Source organism: Melospiza georgiana, chromosome 8 (assembly GCF_028018845.1).
Source record: "Melospiza georgiana isolate bMelGeo1 chromosome 8, bMelGeo1.pri, whole genome shotgun sequence".
Lineage (NCBI taxonomy): Eukaryota > Metazoa > Chordata > Aves > Passeriformes > Passerellidae > Melospiza > Melospiza georgiana.
In genome coordinates this window covers 418460-436944 of record NC_080437.1, presented here as the reverse complement: position 1 = coordinate 436944, position 18485 = coordinate 418460, and the positions used below count along the sequence as shown (strand labels likewise).

Genomic DNA, 18485 nt, shown 5'->3' with positions numbered 1-18485 from the left:
CTTCCACAACTGAGTCAGCACCTCCTCCTAAAGACAGGGGAGGATGGCAGGAATTGCAGGCCTGGGGGACGTGCTTGGATGGAGCTGGCAGGGGAGCCCCAAGTGCCACCTCCTCTTCCTCTCTCCAGCCCAGAGTGGCCCCAGGAATGACAATATGCACCCAGCAGTGACACCACGTCACTAAATGCCCCAAAACACAGACGGATGGAACTCAGGGGGGAGAGAGCCCAGGGAGCAGGGTGGGGATGCCACAGCCCCAGCCAGGAGCTGGGAGCTCTAGGAACAGCTAAATCCCAGCCTAATTCAGATTTCCAGCAATGTTTGACCCACTCTGTGAAGATGCCCCCCAGCCAGGGCCCAGACAGCAGAAGAGACAGGACATTTAAGCTTCTCCAAGATAAGGTGGCAGAGAAAACCCTTCTATGAACCCCTTCTCCAGCTCAGCGACCCAGACCGCTGATTACTTCTAATTGCTGTGTAATTGGACTCTGGGAGCCATGCTTTCATTTTAAGCCTGTCTCTACATTTCACATCTGTCAAAGGGGGAAAGAAAAACCTTCAAAAGTAATATTCCAGTGCAGGAACACCATAGCACCCTCCAGCAACTGCCAAACCAGCCGTGGCAGCAGGGAGGCAAAGGCTGCACCCCTTGTTTGGGATAAACAGGGGTGGAGGGAGGCGCTGGATCCCACACCTGGGCAGCGGCCACCCCAAAGGCAGCAGCGGCCCCGGGGCAGAGAGCACGGCCACATTGCAGGATCCTCCCTGAGACCAGCACTAATTACTGCCCTGGCTTGCAGGGCCCGGCAAAGCCCTCAGAGATGCCCCTCCAGGTGAGGGTGGGGACGCTTGCTCGGCTCCACGGACGAAACGAAAAGCAGGCAGCAGACCGCAATTTTTTTTCCTCTCTCTTTCTTTTCTTTTTTTTTTTTTTTTTTTTTGGTTGTTTTAAATAGCAACCACGTTCTGGCTGCTGGAAAACACCCTCCCTTCTGTTCTCCAAGCCAACCCAAACAGATGGAGCCAATAAGGCAGCCGGGTGATGGCGTGGGATGGGGACGGCCCATGGGGGAGAGCAGCCCCTGCTCACAGACCCCAAAAGGGGAAGCCAGACCCTCTGAAGATGGGAGGGAAGAACAGCCCATCAACCCAGTGGAAGAACTTTGCTTCATCCATCTCCACTAAACCCTCCACAGCCCTGGTATGAATCATGGAAGTTTAAAAACACCTTCAGGATCACTGAGTCCAAGCTTTGACCGAACACCACCTTGTCAGCAATGGGATTATTCTCCATCCCGATTGCTCCAGTCCTCCAGCTAGCAGTCAGCAGGAATTACAGTTCCCAGACACCATGGGAGTCCACTGGAGGGTCAGTGAAACCAAGTCTTCACCTCATGCCTTCAGCCACTGCTGTGGATGCCCTCATGTGTGCCCTGAACCTCACAGCCTGGAGAGCTCTGAGGACACTGCTGCATCCCAGGCGTGTCCCTCCTCCCAGGAATGTGTCCTGAGGAATTCCTGGGCTCTGCAACCTCCTGCCTAAGGAGAACTCCCACGCTGCACAGTGCAACACAGCCCTTCTAATAGCCTCACACCTCTGCAAGGCACCCGGCAGGGAAGCCTGGATTTGGCTGGCAGTGTCCCATCCCTCCACCCTGCATCCACCCCAGGAGGGGCAGGTACACCCAGGAGTACATCCAGCCCAAACTGCCCCATTTTAGTGGCTAAATGGGACCTGTAGAGGCGTTTAAATGCTGTTCATGTGGCAAAGGGGTCACTTCCATGGCAGTGGCAGCTCCTGAGGAGGACAGGAGCCCCATAAAAGGAAAGACTCACAAAGCAACAGCAGGACAAAGTCTGGGTGCACAGAACCTTGCTCTCACCTCCTATCACTGAAGAGCCACCACATCTCTCTCCATACAGCTCCAACAGGGAGGGATGCCTGGTGAGGAGCACCAGGGTGCCTTCCAGGAAGGAGCACTCCCCATCTCCCACCCACGTTTTACCTGCACAGCCTTTGGCTCAACACATCAAGGCATGCTGCACCTCATCCCTAGCACAAGACAAAGCACCCAAAAATGATGTCACATGCAGCAACATCAGCTCCAAGAGCACTTCCGTACCTCCACAGAAGCTTTTTTCCACTCCCCACACCTCTTCCTAGCATTCTGTACCATCCTGCACCTGCAGGGATCCTGAACATCATCCCCACAGAGCCCCCAAGCCCACCCATCTTGGATGTCCTGGGCTCTCCCTGCATTCAAGAGGGAGGCAGATGGATCTAATAGGCATTAAACGTCCCAAAATGAGATTTTCCACGCTCTTTCAAAGGGAAACAATCCCCCAGCTCTCGCACTGGGTGCAGGCTTGTGAAGGAGGGGAGCAAAGGTTATTCATGGGGTCTTGAAGCAAACCACGCTGGCAGGACCCCCCGGAAGCAGGAGAGGTGCCGGGATGTGACTTTTGTGTCTGGCTCTGCCACAACTGGGCTGACAGCCTGTGCTCACAGCCCTGGGGATTCCAGCTGGGAAGGGATCACTCGTGGTACAAACCAGCCCTTTTCCTCCTCCTTTGCTATTCCCAAAAGATGTGGGAATAACTTGGGGAGAGAAGCGAGGGCACCTGTGCTGTAGTGTGTGTGTGTGCGCACAGGTATCACACAAAACGCTCCCCAAATCCATAAGGTCTTCTTGCTTTCCTGAAGGGACTTGCTTCCCTGGAGAAAGGGACAGCCCAGACCTTGAATTCCAGGACAGAAGAGCTCAGCTCACTTGTATATTACTACTCTTCAGTAATAATATAAGCAGTGAGTGTCTCAACTCACGCCCTTCACCTCCCAGAGTATAAAAAGCAACAACAAACAACACAACACACCAGCACTGCCTTGAACTTACACAGCAAGCAAGGCCAAACAGGAAAAATAGCTCAAAACCATTTGATTTTTAAATGCTGGGGGACTGTGTCAGCCACATCCACCCAGACCAAGCAGTGGGATGCAGCTCCTGATTTATATTTCACTTGGATAAACACAAGTGCCATGGTCACAGGCCAATTTTGGGCCTCCAGTGGCACTGCCATCCCCATGCTCGTGCCCCACGTGGCTTCACAGCCATTCCCAAGGCTTGGGACCTGGTGATTCCTCCTCATTGCAGCAAGGAATTAGCTGAAAAGGGGATGCTTCACTAAACAGGTGACAGTTTGCCATCAATCCCCAGCAGAAAGGGCCTGAAACATAAGAAGAGAGGACACTGAGGCCTCCAAGGATGCTCCAGCCAGGCAGGCAGGGGAAGGAGCCTGGCAAAGCCCATGGGAAGGTGGGAAGCAGAGCTCACACACCACACAAACACATTTTATTCCTCTCAGGCTGTAGCACACCTTGCCTCTGCCGAGCATGGTGGTGACACGGGGCTTGCTTTGCTTTCATCCTTCTTCCCTTTCTCCACAGAGGAAGACTGGGCTGCCAGCAGAAACACAAACTTGTCACCACTGTCCCTTGACCAGGACACTCCCCCAGCCATCAGGAGTTTGGTTTAAAGCTTACAGCTCCAACACCCCCCCAGTTACACCAGTCAAGGAAGAGGCCCAGGTGTTCCTCACCAGCTCAGGTGTTTCACTACACACCTGACCAAGCTACAGCCCACCTGTGTGGGTCTGGGGGAGCCCTCTGGAACGGGGATCAGCCTCCCTAAGAGTGGAAGAAGCCAGCCCAGGCAGGAGGGAGCAGAGGAGACCCGGGCTGAGGCAGGGAGGGACTCGCAGGAGATTAAAGGCAGAGTGCAGGACACGCTGGAGCAAGCCCCGTGCTAAATAATTCCTGCTTCCCTTCCCTTTCCTCGTTTTCCAGCGTGGCTTCACCCAGCTTTTCCCAGCCTGGCTGCCGTTTGATCTCTGCCTTTCCCTCAGCAGAGGTGCTGAGCCCAATAAAAATTTTAAAAATTTTTTAAAAAGAGGTTGAGCCCCTTTAAAAAAAAAAAAAAAAAAAAAAAAAGGCAAATAGGAGAGGGATGGAAAAAAAAAATCCCCTAAAAATCCAAGCTCAGCAAACACGTGGTTGCTACCAGCCCAGCCCAGCGGTTTGGGATGGGGAACGGGCTCCGGAGGAGGAGGAGGAGGAGACGGCAGCGGCAGCAGCAGCAGCTCTTCCCCTGGCTCAGGAGCAGGTCTGGGGCTGCCAGCCCAGCGCATTCCTGTGCCGTGAGTCAGGCCTCCGAAAAACCAGGAGGCTTCAAAAATGATTCCTGGTGCAGCAGCCTTGGGGATGCTTTGCTCTGGGCTGCCCCGTCCGAGGGCAGAAATGCTTTATTTATTTACCCCAGCTGGGACCCTGAGGAACAGCATCACCCTCTGTGCAGGGAGAAGAACACAGCAAGCCCACACTCCCGAACTGAGATTTTTACTGAGTAAAAATGCAGCCAGGCCTGCAGGGATGGAGAGGGAGAAGTCATGGAGGGTTCCTGAGGGGGCTCAGCCAGCCAGGCCTCCGGGCTGCCACTGAAACAGGTCCTGGGGAGGGACCTCACCACCATGCTCAGCAGAGGCAGGGTGTCCTACAGCCTGAGAGGAATAAAATGTGTTTGTCTGGTGTGTGAGCTCTGCTTCCCACCTTCCCATGGGCTGTGCCAGGCCTCCTTCCTTTGCCTGCAGGGCTGGAGCATCCTTGGAGGCCTCGGTGTCTTCTCTTCTTATATTTCAGCCCCTCTCTGCTGGGGACTGATGGCCAAATTCTTACTTGGTGTGAAACCAGACATCAGAGCAGCTTTCTGGGCTTTTTTTCTGGGATTTCTCTGCCTCTCCCAAGCCAGAGCTGTTCATTCCCAGCCCTAGTGCAGCCCCAGTGCAGGTCACACAGGATTTGCTCCGGCCTAATGTGAGGGCAGACATCACTTGGAAGTTGCTGGTTCACCGCAAAGGCTCTGCTTTTTGGATACACAGCTCACACAACGTTTCATTAAGCTCTGGCAGAGCCAGGGAAGGATCACCCAGGCCCCCCTCAGCCCAAGGTGAATTCCCAGCCCCAGTGCAGGTCACACAGGATTTGCTCTGGCCTAGTGTGAGGGGAGCCATCACTCAGAAGCTGCTGGTTCACTGATTCTGGGAAACCACAAGGGCTCTGCTTTTTGGATACACACCTCACATTACATTTCCTTAAGCTCTAGCAGAGCCAGGGAAGAATTGCCCAGGCTCCCTTCAGCCCAAGATGAGGGATCACCCAGGCTCCCCTCAGCCCAGGGTGAATTCCCAGCGCCGGTGCAGGTCACACAGGATTTGCTCTGGCCTAGTGTGAGGGGAGACATCACTCAGAAGCTGCTGGTTCACCACAAAGGCTCTGTTTTTGGGAGATACAGCTCACACAATGCTTCATTAAGCTCTGGCAGAGCCAGGGAAGGATCACCCAGGCTCCCCTCAGCCCAGGGTGAACAGAAGGGAGTCACAGACTGGTTTGGGTTGGAAGGACCTTAAAGTTCATCTCATTTCAGCCCCACTGCCACAGACAGGGACACCTTGCACTGGACAAGGACCCAATCCCACCTGGCCTTGAACACTTCCAGGAGGGATATTTTAAGGAGATCGATGCCTCCTGGAAGTGTTCAGCAGACCCAGATGCCCTGCACAGAGCCCAGCATCCCAAGGGCCAGGGCTGTGTCAGCTCGGTGCCACCGTGCTCTGACTCACAGGCAGGGGTGGCTTGCACAATACAACTGATTACAGCAAATTACAGCTCTGCAGATTATGGAAAACCAAAACTGGAGCCGGTGGGCCTCCAACTGCCACAGAGGAGCTGATGGCAGCCACTGCAGGCTCAGGCATCCCTTGCACCCCTGTTAATCCCTCCTTCCCTCGGGTGGGATGGCAGGAATGGGGCAGAGGGAAGGGGCTGATGATTTATCTGCCCCCCAGCCCTCCCAGGAAATGTTTTCACTCACATTGGCATCGCTAAAGCTGGGAAGATACAAATGAATAGGAAACAGCAGGAACCTGTGGCTTTATGGGTACCAACATCTGCTGTAATGAACTCCTCAGACTCCACACAGCCCCCTGTCCTCACCTCACAGCATTCCTGGCCTGGCACTGGCCAGCCAGCCTGGCTTTGCCCAGCTCAGGACTCTTCCAAAACACCACAGGGCTGCCAGGATTATCCCAATGGGAGGGAGAAAGCCATGGGGATGCCACTGCTGGAAATGGAAGGGAAGCAGAGCGCCTTGCAGCATTTGGCTCACTTAACTGACCCAAAATACAGATCTGGTTTTTATATATTTATATATCTATAATTCCTGTTGGACTAGGACAGGGATGGAAAGGGAATCAGCATCTACAGCACCCCAGGGACCCAGGGGACCCTACAGAGATGAAGGACACAGCTGAACCCTCCAAGCTCCTTACAGGGTCAGCTTTTGCTTTCTAAGCAGAGTAAATGCAAGCTGGATTTCCTCCCTGCCCCCTACAACTACCATTTCCAAGTGATTCTGCCCCCTCCAAAGCAGTCTTTTTCCGTTTCTCTCCTTTTTTGTTGCTGTTGTTCCAGTATTTCCCTCTGCTGCTATCACACACAGAGAGCACCGGCTTCTAAAGAAGAGAGAGAGGGCTCCACTACAAAGCCGCTGAAGGAGCAGGAGATAAAAAACCCCAAGCAGATCCTTCCACACACCCCTGTCCTCAAGCCTCCACCTCCAAAGGGCAGGATTTGATAGGCAACAGGTCCAGGAGCATTATTTTTTGCCCAGCCATCTGCTCAGGCTGGCAGCAGCAGGCAGGCAGCCTCCTGCCACCCATGTCCCCATGCTGCTGGGGGACAGCAGTGCTGCTGTCCCCCCTCCACCCCCTGCCCTGGGTGTTCTCCTGCTGCTGGCAGGGCAGAAGGATGGAAGGATGCTCCTTCAGCAGGATGACAGCTGTCCAAAAACACCTTTGTCAGCTGAGTCCCCACCTCCAGGGTCACCCTCTGGATTTCAGCTGCTCTCCCACAGCCTCGGGAAAGACCCTCAAGCAAGCTCCAAATCCTCACCCCAAATTGTTTTCCTACCCACAGGAGCAGGATGAAGCCTGCAGAGCAGCCTGGCAGGCAAAGCCCCAGGATCAGGGACACGCTGGGAGCTGGGTTCTCTCACCCAGCAGCGCTCCTGGGGATGGATGAGTGGACCAGATGCTTTCTGGCTTTCAAACTCCCATCCAAAACCACACTTCTACCCCCACACTGCAAAACCCGGCACAAACAACATGTGCATTCTTTGTTATTGAAAGAGAAAATTGTTTTCTGGGTGAAAACAATTCTGGGTGAAAACAATTCTGGGTAAAAACAATTCTGCCTCTCCCTAAAAGCCAGGCAGGGATGGGGAAGGGAGTGGATGATCACCAGGGCTGAGCACCCATCTAAGCTCCCTCCTCTGCACCATCACATGCCACCACTACACAACTCTCCTGGAGAAACACTAATTATAGCTCTCCAGCTAAAAACTTTATTATACACACACGTACATATGCCAGATTAGCAGCACGGTGCCTTGAGAGAGCTCCCCAGACTCAAACTGAGCCAGGTGGGTCAGGTTTAACTTGTTTTTTTCCTTCTCCATTCCCTCCCTCCCTCTCTCCCTCCCTCCTGCCCAGTTTTATTTCAACCCCTGCATGAACTTGGCTCGCACAGAGGACAGAGCCAGGCACGAACACAGTGATATCCCCCCAGTTCCCCTCAGCATCCACGGGAAGCTTGGCTAAACCCTGAGCAACAGCAGCCTGGTTAATCCAGCCCGGCTAATCCAGGCTTCCCAAAACCCCGGTGCTGTGCAGAGCCCCCGGGTCCCTCGCTGCCCATCCCCACGGCACCGCTGCCAGCTCTCAAACCTCTCCCTTGCCACCGAGGCAGAGAGTTCCTTCTGGCAGGAGGACGCTGCTGCAGCAAGGTCCGGGCCCCTGGAGAAGTCAATAGTGCCGTTCCTGTTCCCCATTTGCCGAAACACACTGGATCTTTGTGCGGCGGAGGCGGAAAAAATATTAATCTAATTAGACTCCCTCCCTGAAAAATTCCTCGTCACCTTAATTACGCTTCAGAAAAGAAGGCTTGGTTCATTTTCCTAGAAAATCAGCTCGTCAGGAGACGCTTTCAACTCCTTAACAAGAGCGATCTGTGCTTCGCGACGCGTCCTCAAACCCTCGCAGCCGGGAGCTGCGGGCAGCGACAGATCCCGAATTCCCGGCGGGATAACGACCTTGCCCGACACGCTCACGGGCTCTGCCAGCCTCCAGAAAAACCATCAAACTTTACAGGGCTGCCCTTCCGAGCTCTGCACTCGAGCACACCTTTTTACACGCGGAGAGTAAACGCGGGCGGCTGTGCTCTGCCACCGCCGGAGGATGACAAAGGACAAAGTGCCGAGGATGTCCAGGAGTTGCGGAGTGGATGTAGGGGGGGAAAATACGGAGGAAAGGCTGAGTTTGATGGCAGGAGTCCTAACGAGAGAGGGCAGCAGGAGAGACGTGCCTCTGTTTCTCGTCTGTGGCAGGGATTGCTAACGGAAGGGCTGGATTTAAGCGCATCTCAATCACAAGATTGGGCTGCGCACAGGAAACTTTGAACAGCCATGGGGAAAAGACCACTCGGCTGCCCGGCCATCAGTCGCTTAGCTTATAAAAATGCAGATTTAACAATAATAATAATCGGTAAAAAAAAAAAATAAAAAAAATCCAGGCTGAATAGTTACTTATTTGACCTGCCGGGGAAATCACAGCCGGCGCTACTACAAAACAGGGCTGGGTTTGTTTTGCTTCTGCCAAGAAAAATAAATATATATATATATATATACACAGAGACAGAGAGAAATATAAGGAAGCGGCACGGTGAGGCGGGCAGGGAGCGGCGCTGGCAGCTCGCATCGCCCGGAGCATCTCCCCCGGAGCGGGGAGCGCTGCCAGCAGCCCCGTATCCCCGCGGAGCATCCCCCCGGAGCGGGGAGCGCTGCCAGCAGCCCCGTATCCCCGCGGAGCATCGGAGAGGGGAGCGCTGCCAGCCCCGTATCCCCGCGGAGCATCCCCCCGGAGCGGGGAGCGCTGCCAGCAGCCCCGTATCCCCGCGGAGCATCCCCCCGGAGCGGGTTGCGCTGCCAGCAGCCCCGTATCCCCGCGGAGCATCCCCCCGGAGCGGGTTGCGCTGCCAGCCCCGCATCCCCCGCGGAGCATCCCCGAGAAGCAGGGAGCGCTGCCACCCAGCGCATCATCCCCCGCGGACCGGAGCATCCCCCTGCCAGCATCATCCTCCCCTGGAGCATCCCCCCGCCACCTTTACATTAAAGAAATAAAAACACCAACTCGGCGTCCTAAAGCCGGGCGCCTCAACCGCAGCGAACTTTTTAGGGGGGATGGCGCCCACCGCAGAGCCCCCCAAAGTTGTGCCCTCCCTTACCTGCGGCGGCCAGCGCCCGGCGGAGCAGCAGCGCGGGGAGGAAGAAGGAGAGGAGGAGGAGGAGGAGGGAGGGCGGCGGCATGGCGGCGGCGGCGGCGGCGGGATCGGCGGCGGCACCGGGAGCGGAGCGCTGCCCGCCCGCCTCGCCACACTGCCGGGCTGCCCGGCGCCGGGCGGGGCGGGCCGGGGCGGGCCGGGGCGGGCCCGGGGCGGGCTCTGCCGACAGCGGAGCCCCGGCTCAGCCGCGCCCCGCCCGGCCCAGCCCGGGATGCGCGGGGCCGGCGCAGGCATCCCGGGGAATGGGTGGATTCGTGGGTGGATGGATGGGTGGGTGGGAGCCGCCGTGCAGCGGGGCCGGCGGGCACCAGGGGGAGCCGCGCTACGCCAGCCGAGCCGGGACCCCCCCGAGCCCCCCGCGGAAATTCTGTAAATTCTGCGTGAGAGCAGCGTCCTGCCGCGCTCCTGGCACAGCGCCGGCAGCGGGCTGGGTTGGAAGGCACTGCCAGATCATCTCCTTCCTCCCAGCCCCGTCCAACCCGGCCTTGGGCACTTCCAGGGATGGGGCAAGCTTCTCTGGGCAACCTGTGCCAGGGCCTTACCTCCCTCACACCAAAGAGTTCCTTTGCAATACCCCCATCTAACCCTGCCCTGTTTCAGTTTGAAGCCATCCCTCTTTGTCTTTCACCACACACTCTTTTAAAAAGTCCCTCTCCGTACCCCTTCCAAAAGTCCCTTCTCGTACCCCTCTTCTCACCTCCCCCCCTCCCCAAAAAATGGGCATTAAAACCCAGGCTGCAGGATGTACCTGCAGGAGCATAAAAATAACAGATGCAGACGCACACGAGTAATAAAAGATGAAATTCACACGCTCAGGGAAGTATCCTGCAACTGCTTCTTGATATGTGGCCTTTGGGGTTTAAGGGGGGCTAATAAAAAGGATAGAGAGTGACTTTTTACTGGGGCACCTAGTACAAGGACAGAGGAATGGTGTTCAGCTGAAAGAGGAGAGGTTTAGAGGAGATGTGAGAAGGAATTTTTTCCCTGTGAGGGTGGGCAGGCCCCAGCACAGGGTGCCCAGAGAAACTGTGGCTTCCCCTGGATGTGTCCAAAGCCAGGCTGGACAGGACTTGGAGCAGCCCGGGATAGTGGAAGGTGTCCCTGCCCATGGCAGGGGTTTGCAACTGAATGATCTTTAAGGTCCCTTCCAACCCAAACCGTTCCATGATATGCCCAAACCTCCGTCCTTGTAAAGAATTGCAAACAACCTCCCAGCTTTGCCAGCTTTGGTGGGGCTGCGATTTTCCAGCCACTGAGTCCCTCCTCAGAATGGATTTAAACCCCACCCTGGCTCAGTGGAGGAAGGGAGGGAGGCCAAAAGGACTCAGCAATGCTTTTTTGGGGGAGAGAGAGACCCTCAAACTCAGCAAAGGCACATGCTCAGCCTGCACCATCAGAGTGCCAACCAGAGCTGCTCCACGGCCGCCTAGAAATGGTTAAAACATCCTGGGAACTGCTAACTAGTTTTAATTGCTGGCAGCTGCTCAGCTCCTCGGGCTAGGGCAGCGGGGGAAGGCGCCCTGGCAGTAATTACAGCCTGTGCCTCACTGCCAGCCTGGTGCAGCCGCGGCCGCGGCTTTGGCGCCGGAGCTCCACGGGCTCGGCGAGCTGCTCCAGCCACGGGCTGGATCCCAGGGCTCAGCCTGCCCCGAGCCTTCAGAGCCAGGGCAAACCCTGGCGGCATGCAGGGCTGTTCAGCTGGGGTGCTGCATGCAAGCTGCCACCCAAAAGTAAAAACCCACCTTGCAGTGCAAACTCTGGCGGGATGCAGGGCTGTTCAGCTGGGGTGCTGCATGCAAGCTGCCACCCAAAAATGGAAACCCACCTTGCAGTGCAAACCCTGGCGGGATGCAGAAGCTGCTCCATCAGGGTGTTGCATGCAAGCTGCCACCCAAAAATGGAAATCCACCTTGGAGAACCTTGTGGACTTGTCACGAGCTCTTGCCAGTTAGCCAACCTAAAAGAAATGTTTGGGTGACTTTAGCTAATGCTTCAGGTTTGGATATCTTATGTTTGTCCAACACGACCCCCAAGAAACCATTTTCCACCTGTTTGGTTGGTGCGCCAGTGGATGTTTGGCCACCCTAAAAGATACTCAAAAAGCTATACCAGGCACATTTATGGGATCATCCCCAAATAATCCTTGGATGCTGGTGGATGCATGGGAACAGTGGTTTCCTCACCTTTCCAAGGCATCGTCTGAGCCTCAGGAATTAGAGATCCTTGGCTCTATGTACATGTCAAATTCAATTATTGTGTCAAATTCAATTACACAAGGAAAGATCGATCTTTGGTTAAGGATGCTACTCCCTCTCACAGTATATTTAAAAATCAGACCTGCCACTGCCCAAGCTGCTTCTGCCACCCTCCCCCTCAGCCAGAGGCACCCCCAAAAACCACGAAGAACTCAGGCTACCAGCACATCAGTGGTGGTGCAGCTGCCTTGAGTACTACCTCGAGCATCCCACACTCGGCTGCACTTCAGCCGGTATTTACAGGGCAGTGGGACGTGCCAGAAAAGGCTGAAGAGCAGGAAAAAAAAAATTTAAAAATCTCATTTCCAGTTGCTGTCGAGGGAGTGAAGCCTGGAGAAGGGATGCACCTGATGCACACCCAGCAGTGCTGGCACTGGGGGGGTAAGAGCTCTGGGAAAATAAAGCAGGACAAAAAGGTGTTTTCCAGCTGGATCAGGCCAGATGAGGGCAATTTCAAAGTGAAGCAGAGTGTGGAAAACGAGCGAAAGCGGGTGGGTTAAACCGGGCAGCGTTTAAGGCAGTCTGGTATTCAAAATACGAATTAAAGCCATGCAAATGAAGGGTTCACTTACCCCCGTTGCGCCATTTGAGAAAAATATGACATGACAAACTATCATTAAGGCAAAGGGCTGTTTTTCCTCCCAGGTGTTTACGCACTAGCCCCGGTTTTCCCTCTAATGGCCAGGCGTGAACGTGTCACTCACTCAGATTCCCGGCGCGGCAGGGCCGCTCCCAGCACCGAGCGGGGTGTGAGGAGCTGCACCGGGCGGGCTCCGGCCCGGAGGGGCTCAAGGGGAAGGGGATGGCACACGGAAAGGGTTCCAGGCAAAGGGAGGCGCTGCTCCCGCTCAGGGGTGCGGCAGGACCCGCTCATCCCACACCTGAGCAGAGAGCTCACCTGGCCGGACACTGGGGTCTCAGGCACAGGCAGGAGGAAGGGGGTGCATGAAAGCGTTAAAAAAGGTGGCAATCAGATGAATAATAAACAGAGGGAACTCCCAAAGCTTCGTCGGGAGGGGAGACAAAGACTCCCTTGTTCGGGATGCAAGGTCACGGCGCCCTTCAGCCCTGACCGCGCCGTCATGGGAGGGGTGGGTCCTTTTCCCACCCAAACTTCCTCTGGAGGCAGAGCAGACCTGGGGTGGGCTGGAACATCCTCTGTGGATTCTTTTCAGACCTTGCTCTTCACTAAATACCTCTGGGATGAGGCTGGGCTTGCTGGCACCAACTTATCAAGACATCTTTACAGTACAAAGAAAATTTCAATCAGTGGGAAGGACAAAAATTTTTATTTATTATTTTTAAAAGAGCTTGTTCTTTCAAGCCCTCAGACGTTATTTGCAGCTGTGGTCAGCGGGAAAGGCTGCAGCCAGGGGTAGCCAGAGGTGCTATTTTATTTGGGGGTTCAGAGGTCTTGGAGGCAATTTGCATGGCATTATCCATAGCTGTGCTATCGGGACAAACAGCCCTGCCTACCTAATCAGGCATTAGGAAGGAGAGAGCGCCTGAAGACCAGCACTCAGGGGAAAAAGAGGGGATGCACAGCAAAGCTGCTGATAGCATGGAGTTAAGGCACTGGGAAGGGCTTTCCTAGCATGGAAAAGCCTTGCAGAGAGCTCTGATTTCCCTGGGATGCTGCTGCCCCGATGCCCTGGCACTGCCTCCCCACCAGCTCACCCTGCCACGTCTCCTCTTGCCCCACGGAAATCCTCTTCCCTCCTCTGGGAATGCAGCCAGGCTGAAATCCCTCTGCTGTTTGTAAAGAGGGGATTTTAACAGGCAGCTTGTTGTTACCAGGCACGAAGTAAACACTGAGTTAGCCGTGGTTCATTTCATTTTTTTCCCCTACTGCCGACGATTTCCTCACCTGAGAGCTCTGGGAGCACCAGAGGAGGCTGCAGAAATTCCTGCTGACAGACCTGCTGCAAGGATGCTGTTCCTGCCATGGAGAAATCCTGGATGCTGCCTGGAAAGGACAAGGAATTTACTTCTCCACACAGGACAGAAAAAGGGTGGGAGGAGGACAGAGCAGGTTTTCCTGCAAAACAGGTGGAGCAGTGTATTTTGACAGGCAGGTTGTTGCTGGGGGACACCTGGGTCACCTAAGTGTGTCCCCTCAGTTTGCCAGGGCCAGATCAAGGGGAGGCAGCATTTGAAACTGAAAGAGGGGAGATGTAGAAGAGATGTAAGATAGAAATCCTTCCCTGTGAGGGTGGCACAGGGTGCCCAGAGAAGCTGTGCCCCATTCCTGGAAGTGTCCAAGGCCAGGCTGGACAGGGCATGGAGCCACCTGGTCCAGTGGAAGCTGTCCCTGCCCATTTGGAACAAGGTGATCCTTAGAGTCCCTTCCAACCCAAACCATCCCATGATTCTGTGATTCCCTGCTGAATTCCTCCCATGCTCCCTGAGGGTGGAACAGCCAGCACCCTCCCTTCCTTCCCCCTCTCCATGGGCTCCCCCAGCCCACACTGGGGCTCCCCAGGTGAAGCTCAGGGCAGGGAGGTGAAGGCAAGGGACTGTCTTGCCCCTCACCTCCAAACAGGGAGGCACATTCCGTGCCTGGGGGCTCAGGAGAAGGTGCAGCACCTTCACAGGAGCTTAGGATGGAGGAGACCCCCTTGATTAGCAGGACATCATGCATCCCCTGTCAGGGACATGACCAGAGAGGGCAGAACACCCCAAGATGAACACCCCAAGATGGTGGAGACACCATTTCCATATCCCCAAATCCTCCAGCCCATGGGATACCTGGTGTGGGGAACGAGGGGGGGTCTCTGAGTCCTGGCCCCCTCCCAGGCTGAGCTCATGGGCACGAGATGGAGAGGAGAGGCAGGATCTCCACGAGGCACCGGGGAGGGAGCAGGAGTTTGTGGTTCAGTGGCTCCCAAGTCCTTTCTGCTTTGCAGAGCTTTACAAGTGACGCTGGCGTGTGATTCGATTAGGGAAAGCGCTTCGCTTTGCCCCCACCCCAGAGTCTCCTTGGCTTCAGCTTGAGAGGAGATGGAAATCCTGCTGGGCATGGGGAGGGGCAGACACAAACCCAACCCCCCGTGTCCTCCTGGACCCTCCTGTCACCCCTCTCCTCCACCTTGATGGTGCTTCACAGCATCTGTGTCCTGCAGGAGGGTGGAGGTGAAAGCTGCTCCTCTGGGGCCAGGAAAGGCTGGTTAGGAGATGGTGATTCCCAAGGTGGACATAAACCACGTTAGGAACCTTTCCCATGGCAGGGGCTGGGCTGGGTGGCTGGGGACAGCTCCACGCATCCACAGGGAGCCAGCAGGGTGACTGGGAACAGCTCCCACAGGGAACCAGCAGGGCGACAGGGATCAGCTCCACAAGTCCACAGGGAGCCAAGGGGATGGAGCGAGCACCCCAAACCACCAGGACACACCTTGGGGGTGTCCACTGAAAGCAGGGTTTGCCCCAGAGGGAGCTGCCAGCACCTCGACTGCTGTCAGTGGCGCCTCCTGAGCATCTGGAAGAGAAGAGGGAGACCAGCACAGCCACAAAGCAGAGCAGGGATCTTCCCATCTCCATCCTCTGTGTGAAGCAGAGCTGGCAGGAGAGTTTGAAATTGCCAGGAGGGATGAATAAGGGAGAGAGGGAAAGAAAAGCCACAGCAGAACGGTATAAAAGCAGCAGTGCTGTGGAGCAGGTGCAGAGGCAGTGATAATTCCCCATTTCTTCCAAGAGAGGAACTAGGAGTGTCCAAATCAAGTTATCAGGCAGCAGATTTAGGGACAAACAAAAGACGGCGCTTTTTCCACGCCACCCACGATTAAATTATGGAACTCGTTGCCACAGGGTGCTATGGAGACCTGCAGCCTAAGTGGCCCCCAGAAAGCATTTAGGCAAACTCACGGGGCACACGGGTCTGTCAAGGTCTGTTAAACATGATGGAACAGCCACCTCAGGGAGTCCCTAAAGCCCAAGGCTGCCGGCAGCACGTGTCGGACAAGGGCTCAGCAGACCTTGCCAGGATTGCTGGACCAGCACAGCCTGGGAGATAAATAGCACCTAATCAGCTGAATAAACCATGCCCCACGTCCCCCTGAGGGCAAGGAGAGGTTATTGGCTCAGAAGTGCCCGTGATGATGCTGCAGGATAGGCAGAGAGGGGAGCCTGGAGTTTCTGTCCATGTCCCAGTACAGGGATTGTTCAGGATCCCTCACCAGGGATTTGTGGCTGGGGCTGCCCTCACAGTTGGCTGGGTGAGACAGGGTGAGCAGGGCTAAGCTGTGGAAACAGCTTCCTCTTGCTCAGGAAGGACAGGGGGACTACACATCCTCCACTCCTGGTGAGGACATCACATTCCAGACCCGCCTGCCATGAGCAGGGCCCCTGCTCCTCACTCTCCATCCAGCATGTCAGCTCAATAATTTATCGTCCAGGAGGTGCAATAACCATCCATAATTCAGCAGCAATAATGTTCTACAAGTCAGAACTGGCAATTCGGCTCCATGGGTCTCGCTCCACCTTCCCAGGGCTGCCTCATGCCACGTCCAAGGACTCGATTCCTCTTGCCAAAAGGCACGAAGGCAGCAGCCACCTCCAGCTGGATGCAGCCCTGAGGGGCAGCCCAGTAACAGCAGGATGTGGAGCAACGTCCCTCTTCAGGTTCCCCCGCCCTTCCTCACATGCTGGTCTGAAAATGATGATGAAATCTTGGATTTTGGTCTGCTAGGCTGCCACAACCCATAGGTTATGGGTGGAGGAGTGATGGAGGTGCTTGGGAGGAGCAGGACAAGGTGTGCCAGCCCTGCAGAGCCCAGCAGCAGCTCGTGGTGGTTTTGGTGACGAAGGCAATCCAGTGCCATGGGAGCACACAGGTCCCAGAGCAAGATGACCCCTGTTATCTCAACTCCCGGGGCTGATAAACGGCTCCAAGGCCAGGGATCCAAGTGATAACGTGGGATTGGGGGTGGCAGAAAGGAGAGGGCGGGCTGCAGCCACGGGATGCCCTCCAGGAGATAACAGCAGCATGGCAGCAGCAGCAGGGAAGCGCAGCAGCTCCGGGGAGAGGTGGGAAACGTGAGTGCTCAGATTAGAAAAACACCTCTTGCTCGGCAAACTCTGTTAGTCAAGACGTGAAACACGGGCGGAGCAGAGCATGCTGGAGCTGCCTCGCTCCTGGGGGAGATGTTTATTAACTCGTCAAAACACAACTGCTGCTGTTGCCAGCAAGAACCTGGAACAGCAGGAGGAAAAAAATAAAAAAATAAAAAAAAGTGAAGATGAAATAGAGAAATGGGAGAAAAAAATCGAGATCCCGTGTGAAAATCAAAGTTTGCTTCCCTGTGCTTGGCTGGGGAGCGTGCCCAGGCCTGGGCCATGCAGGGATTTGGGATCCTCCTGGAAAGGCTGGGCCAGAGGCTGCTGCACTGCCTGGCTCTGGCTCTCACCTTTCCACAGGAGCCACTCCCTGACCTTGCTCTAATTGGGCCACTTGGCCCGACATAAATTACAGCTCCTGAAATAAATAAGGTGATAGCTGGCAATGAGACAGGTAATTAGTGCTGGGACAGTGCAGGGCTGCAGCCATTCCGTCCCAGGGACACCGGAGCAGGGGACACTGCAATTGTTGGAACTATATTTGGCTGAAGTGCTGCAGATCAGGGACTGTTCCTCCACCAGTTATTTGCTGTTGCTTTACTTGCCTTGAAAGAGAGACAGAGGATTAGCTGAGGGGTGGGCTCATTATCCTTGTTTTTATCAGGAGCATCCTTCTGAAATGAAGCCTTGTTGCTCTGAATAACCCGGGTCTCCCAAAAGTTACACATCACAGGCAGCATTATCAGTTCATTATTATAAACCCAACGGGTCTTTTTGGGGTCATGCTGGCCTTGATTCATAGAATCCTACCAGGTTTGGGTCACAAGGGACTTTAAGGAGTCATTCCAACCCCCCTATCCATGGGCAGGGACACCTTCCACTGTCCCAGGCTGCTCCAAGCCCTGTCCAACTCAACCTTGGGCACTTCCAGGGATCCAGGGGCAGCCACAGCTGCTCTGGGCACCCTGTGCCTCACAGAAAACCATCCCTTCCCACTATCCCATCAAACCATGAAGTGCCCCACAGTGAGAGTGGCCATTACAGCCCAGGGCCGTGGTACTTCCCGTTGGGTTTTTCCAGCCTCTTCAGCCTCCAGCACTGTCAATATGTACTTTAAAGAACAATTTACACCTAAAAACGCTCCCCTCCTGTGAAAGCACCGCCGTGCAAAACAGCAGATGGTGTTTGAACACTGCAAAATGGAAAATATAGCTTTAAAAGAGAGATCCCAGAGTTGTCTTGGCGCCTCACGTGCGCCTCGGGGTCTCGGTTTGCAGCTTTCTGCATGGGGGAGAAAAAAAGATGGCAAGTGCTGTGAGATTATGTTGGTGGAAGGAGAATGCTTTCCTGAGGGGTCCTTGGAAATCATGGCATGGGAAGAACCCAAAAGGATTCTGCAGGGAGGGCTCTGACGCCAACAGCCCTCACAGGCCACCACACGTGCCCAGCCCAGGAGGCAGAGCAGGCTTTTTCCCCCCTTTCGTCCCCTTACTAGTGCTCATCCAGTGAGGTGTTCATCTTCTTCAGCTGAAATGCTGTTTATGGAGAGGCAAGGTGGGGTGGGAGAAGCATAAATCACCCTGCTCCCACTTGGGGCTGCTGGGAGAAGTCAGTCCTGTTGGGATGCTGGTCCTCCCCAGGTCCCATCCCAGGTTGGTATTCCAGGATTGATTCACCAGGAGGTCCTGCTCCCAGAATCACACACCCATTCGTTTTGTACGTGAAGCATC

At 55.2% G+C, this 18485-nt stretch overlaps 1 protein-coding gene across 2 annotated transcripts in view; it reads right to left on the bottom strand.

The window, feature by feature from the left end:
- Window positions 1-9499, bottom strand: part of UNC5B (unc-5 netrin receptor B) — a 60160-nt gene extending 50661 nt beyond the window's left edge. For both annotated transcript variants that reach the window (XM_058028902.1, XM_058028903.1), the window contains exon 1: window positions 9392-9499. In XM_058028902.1, the coding sequence (XP_057884885.1) occupies window positions 9392-9473 (82 nt within the window). In that variant the 5' untranslated portion in view covers window positions 9474-9499. The remainder of the gene's footprint in view (window positions 1-9391) is intronic.
- Window positions 9500-18485: the final 8986 nt, after the last annotated feature.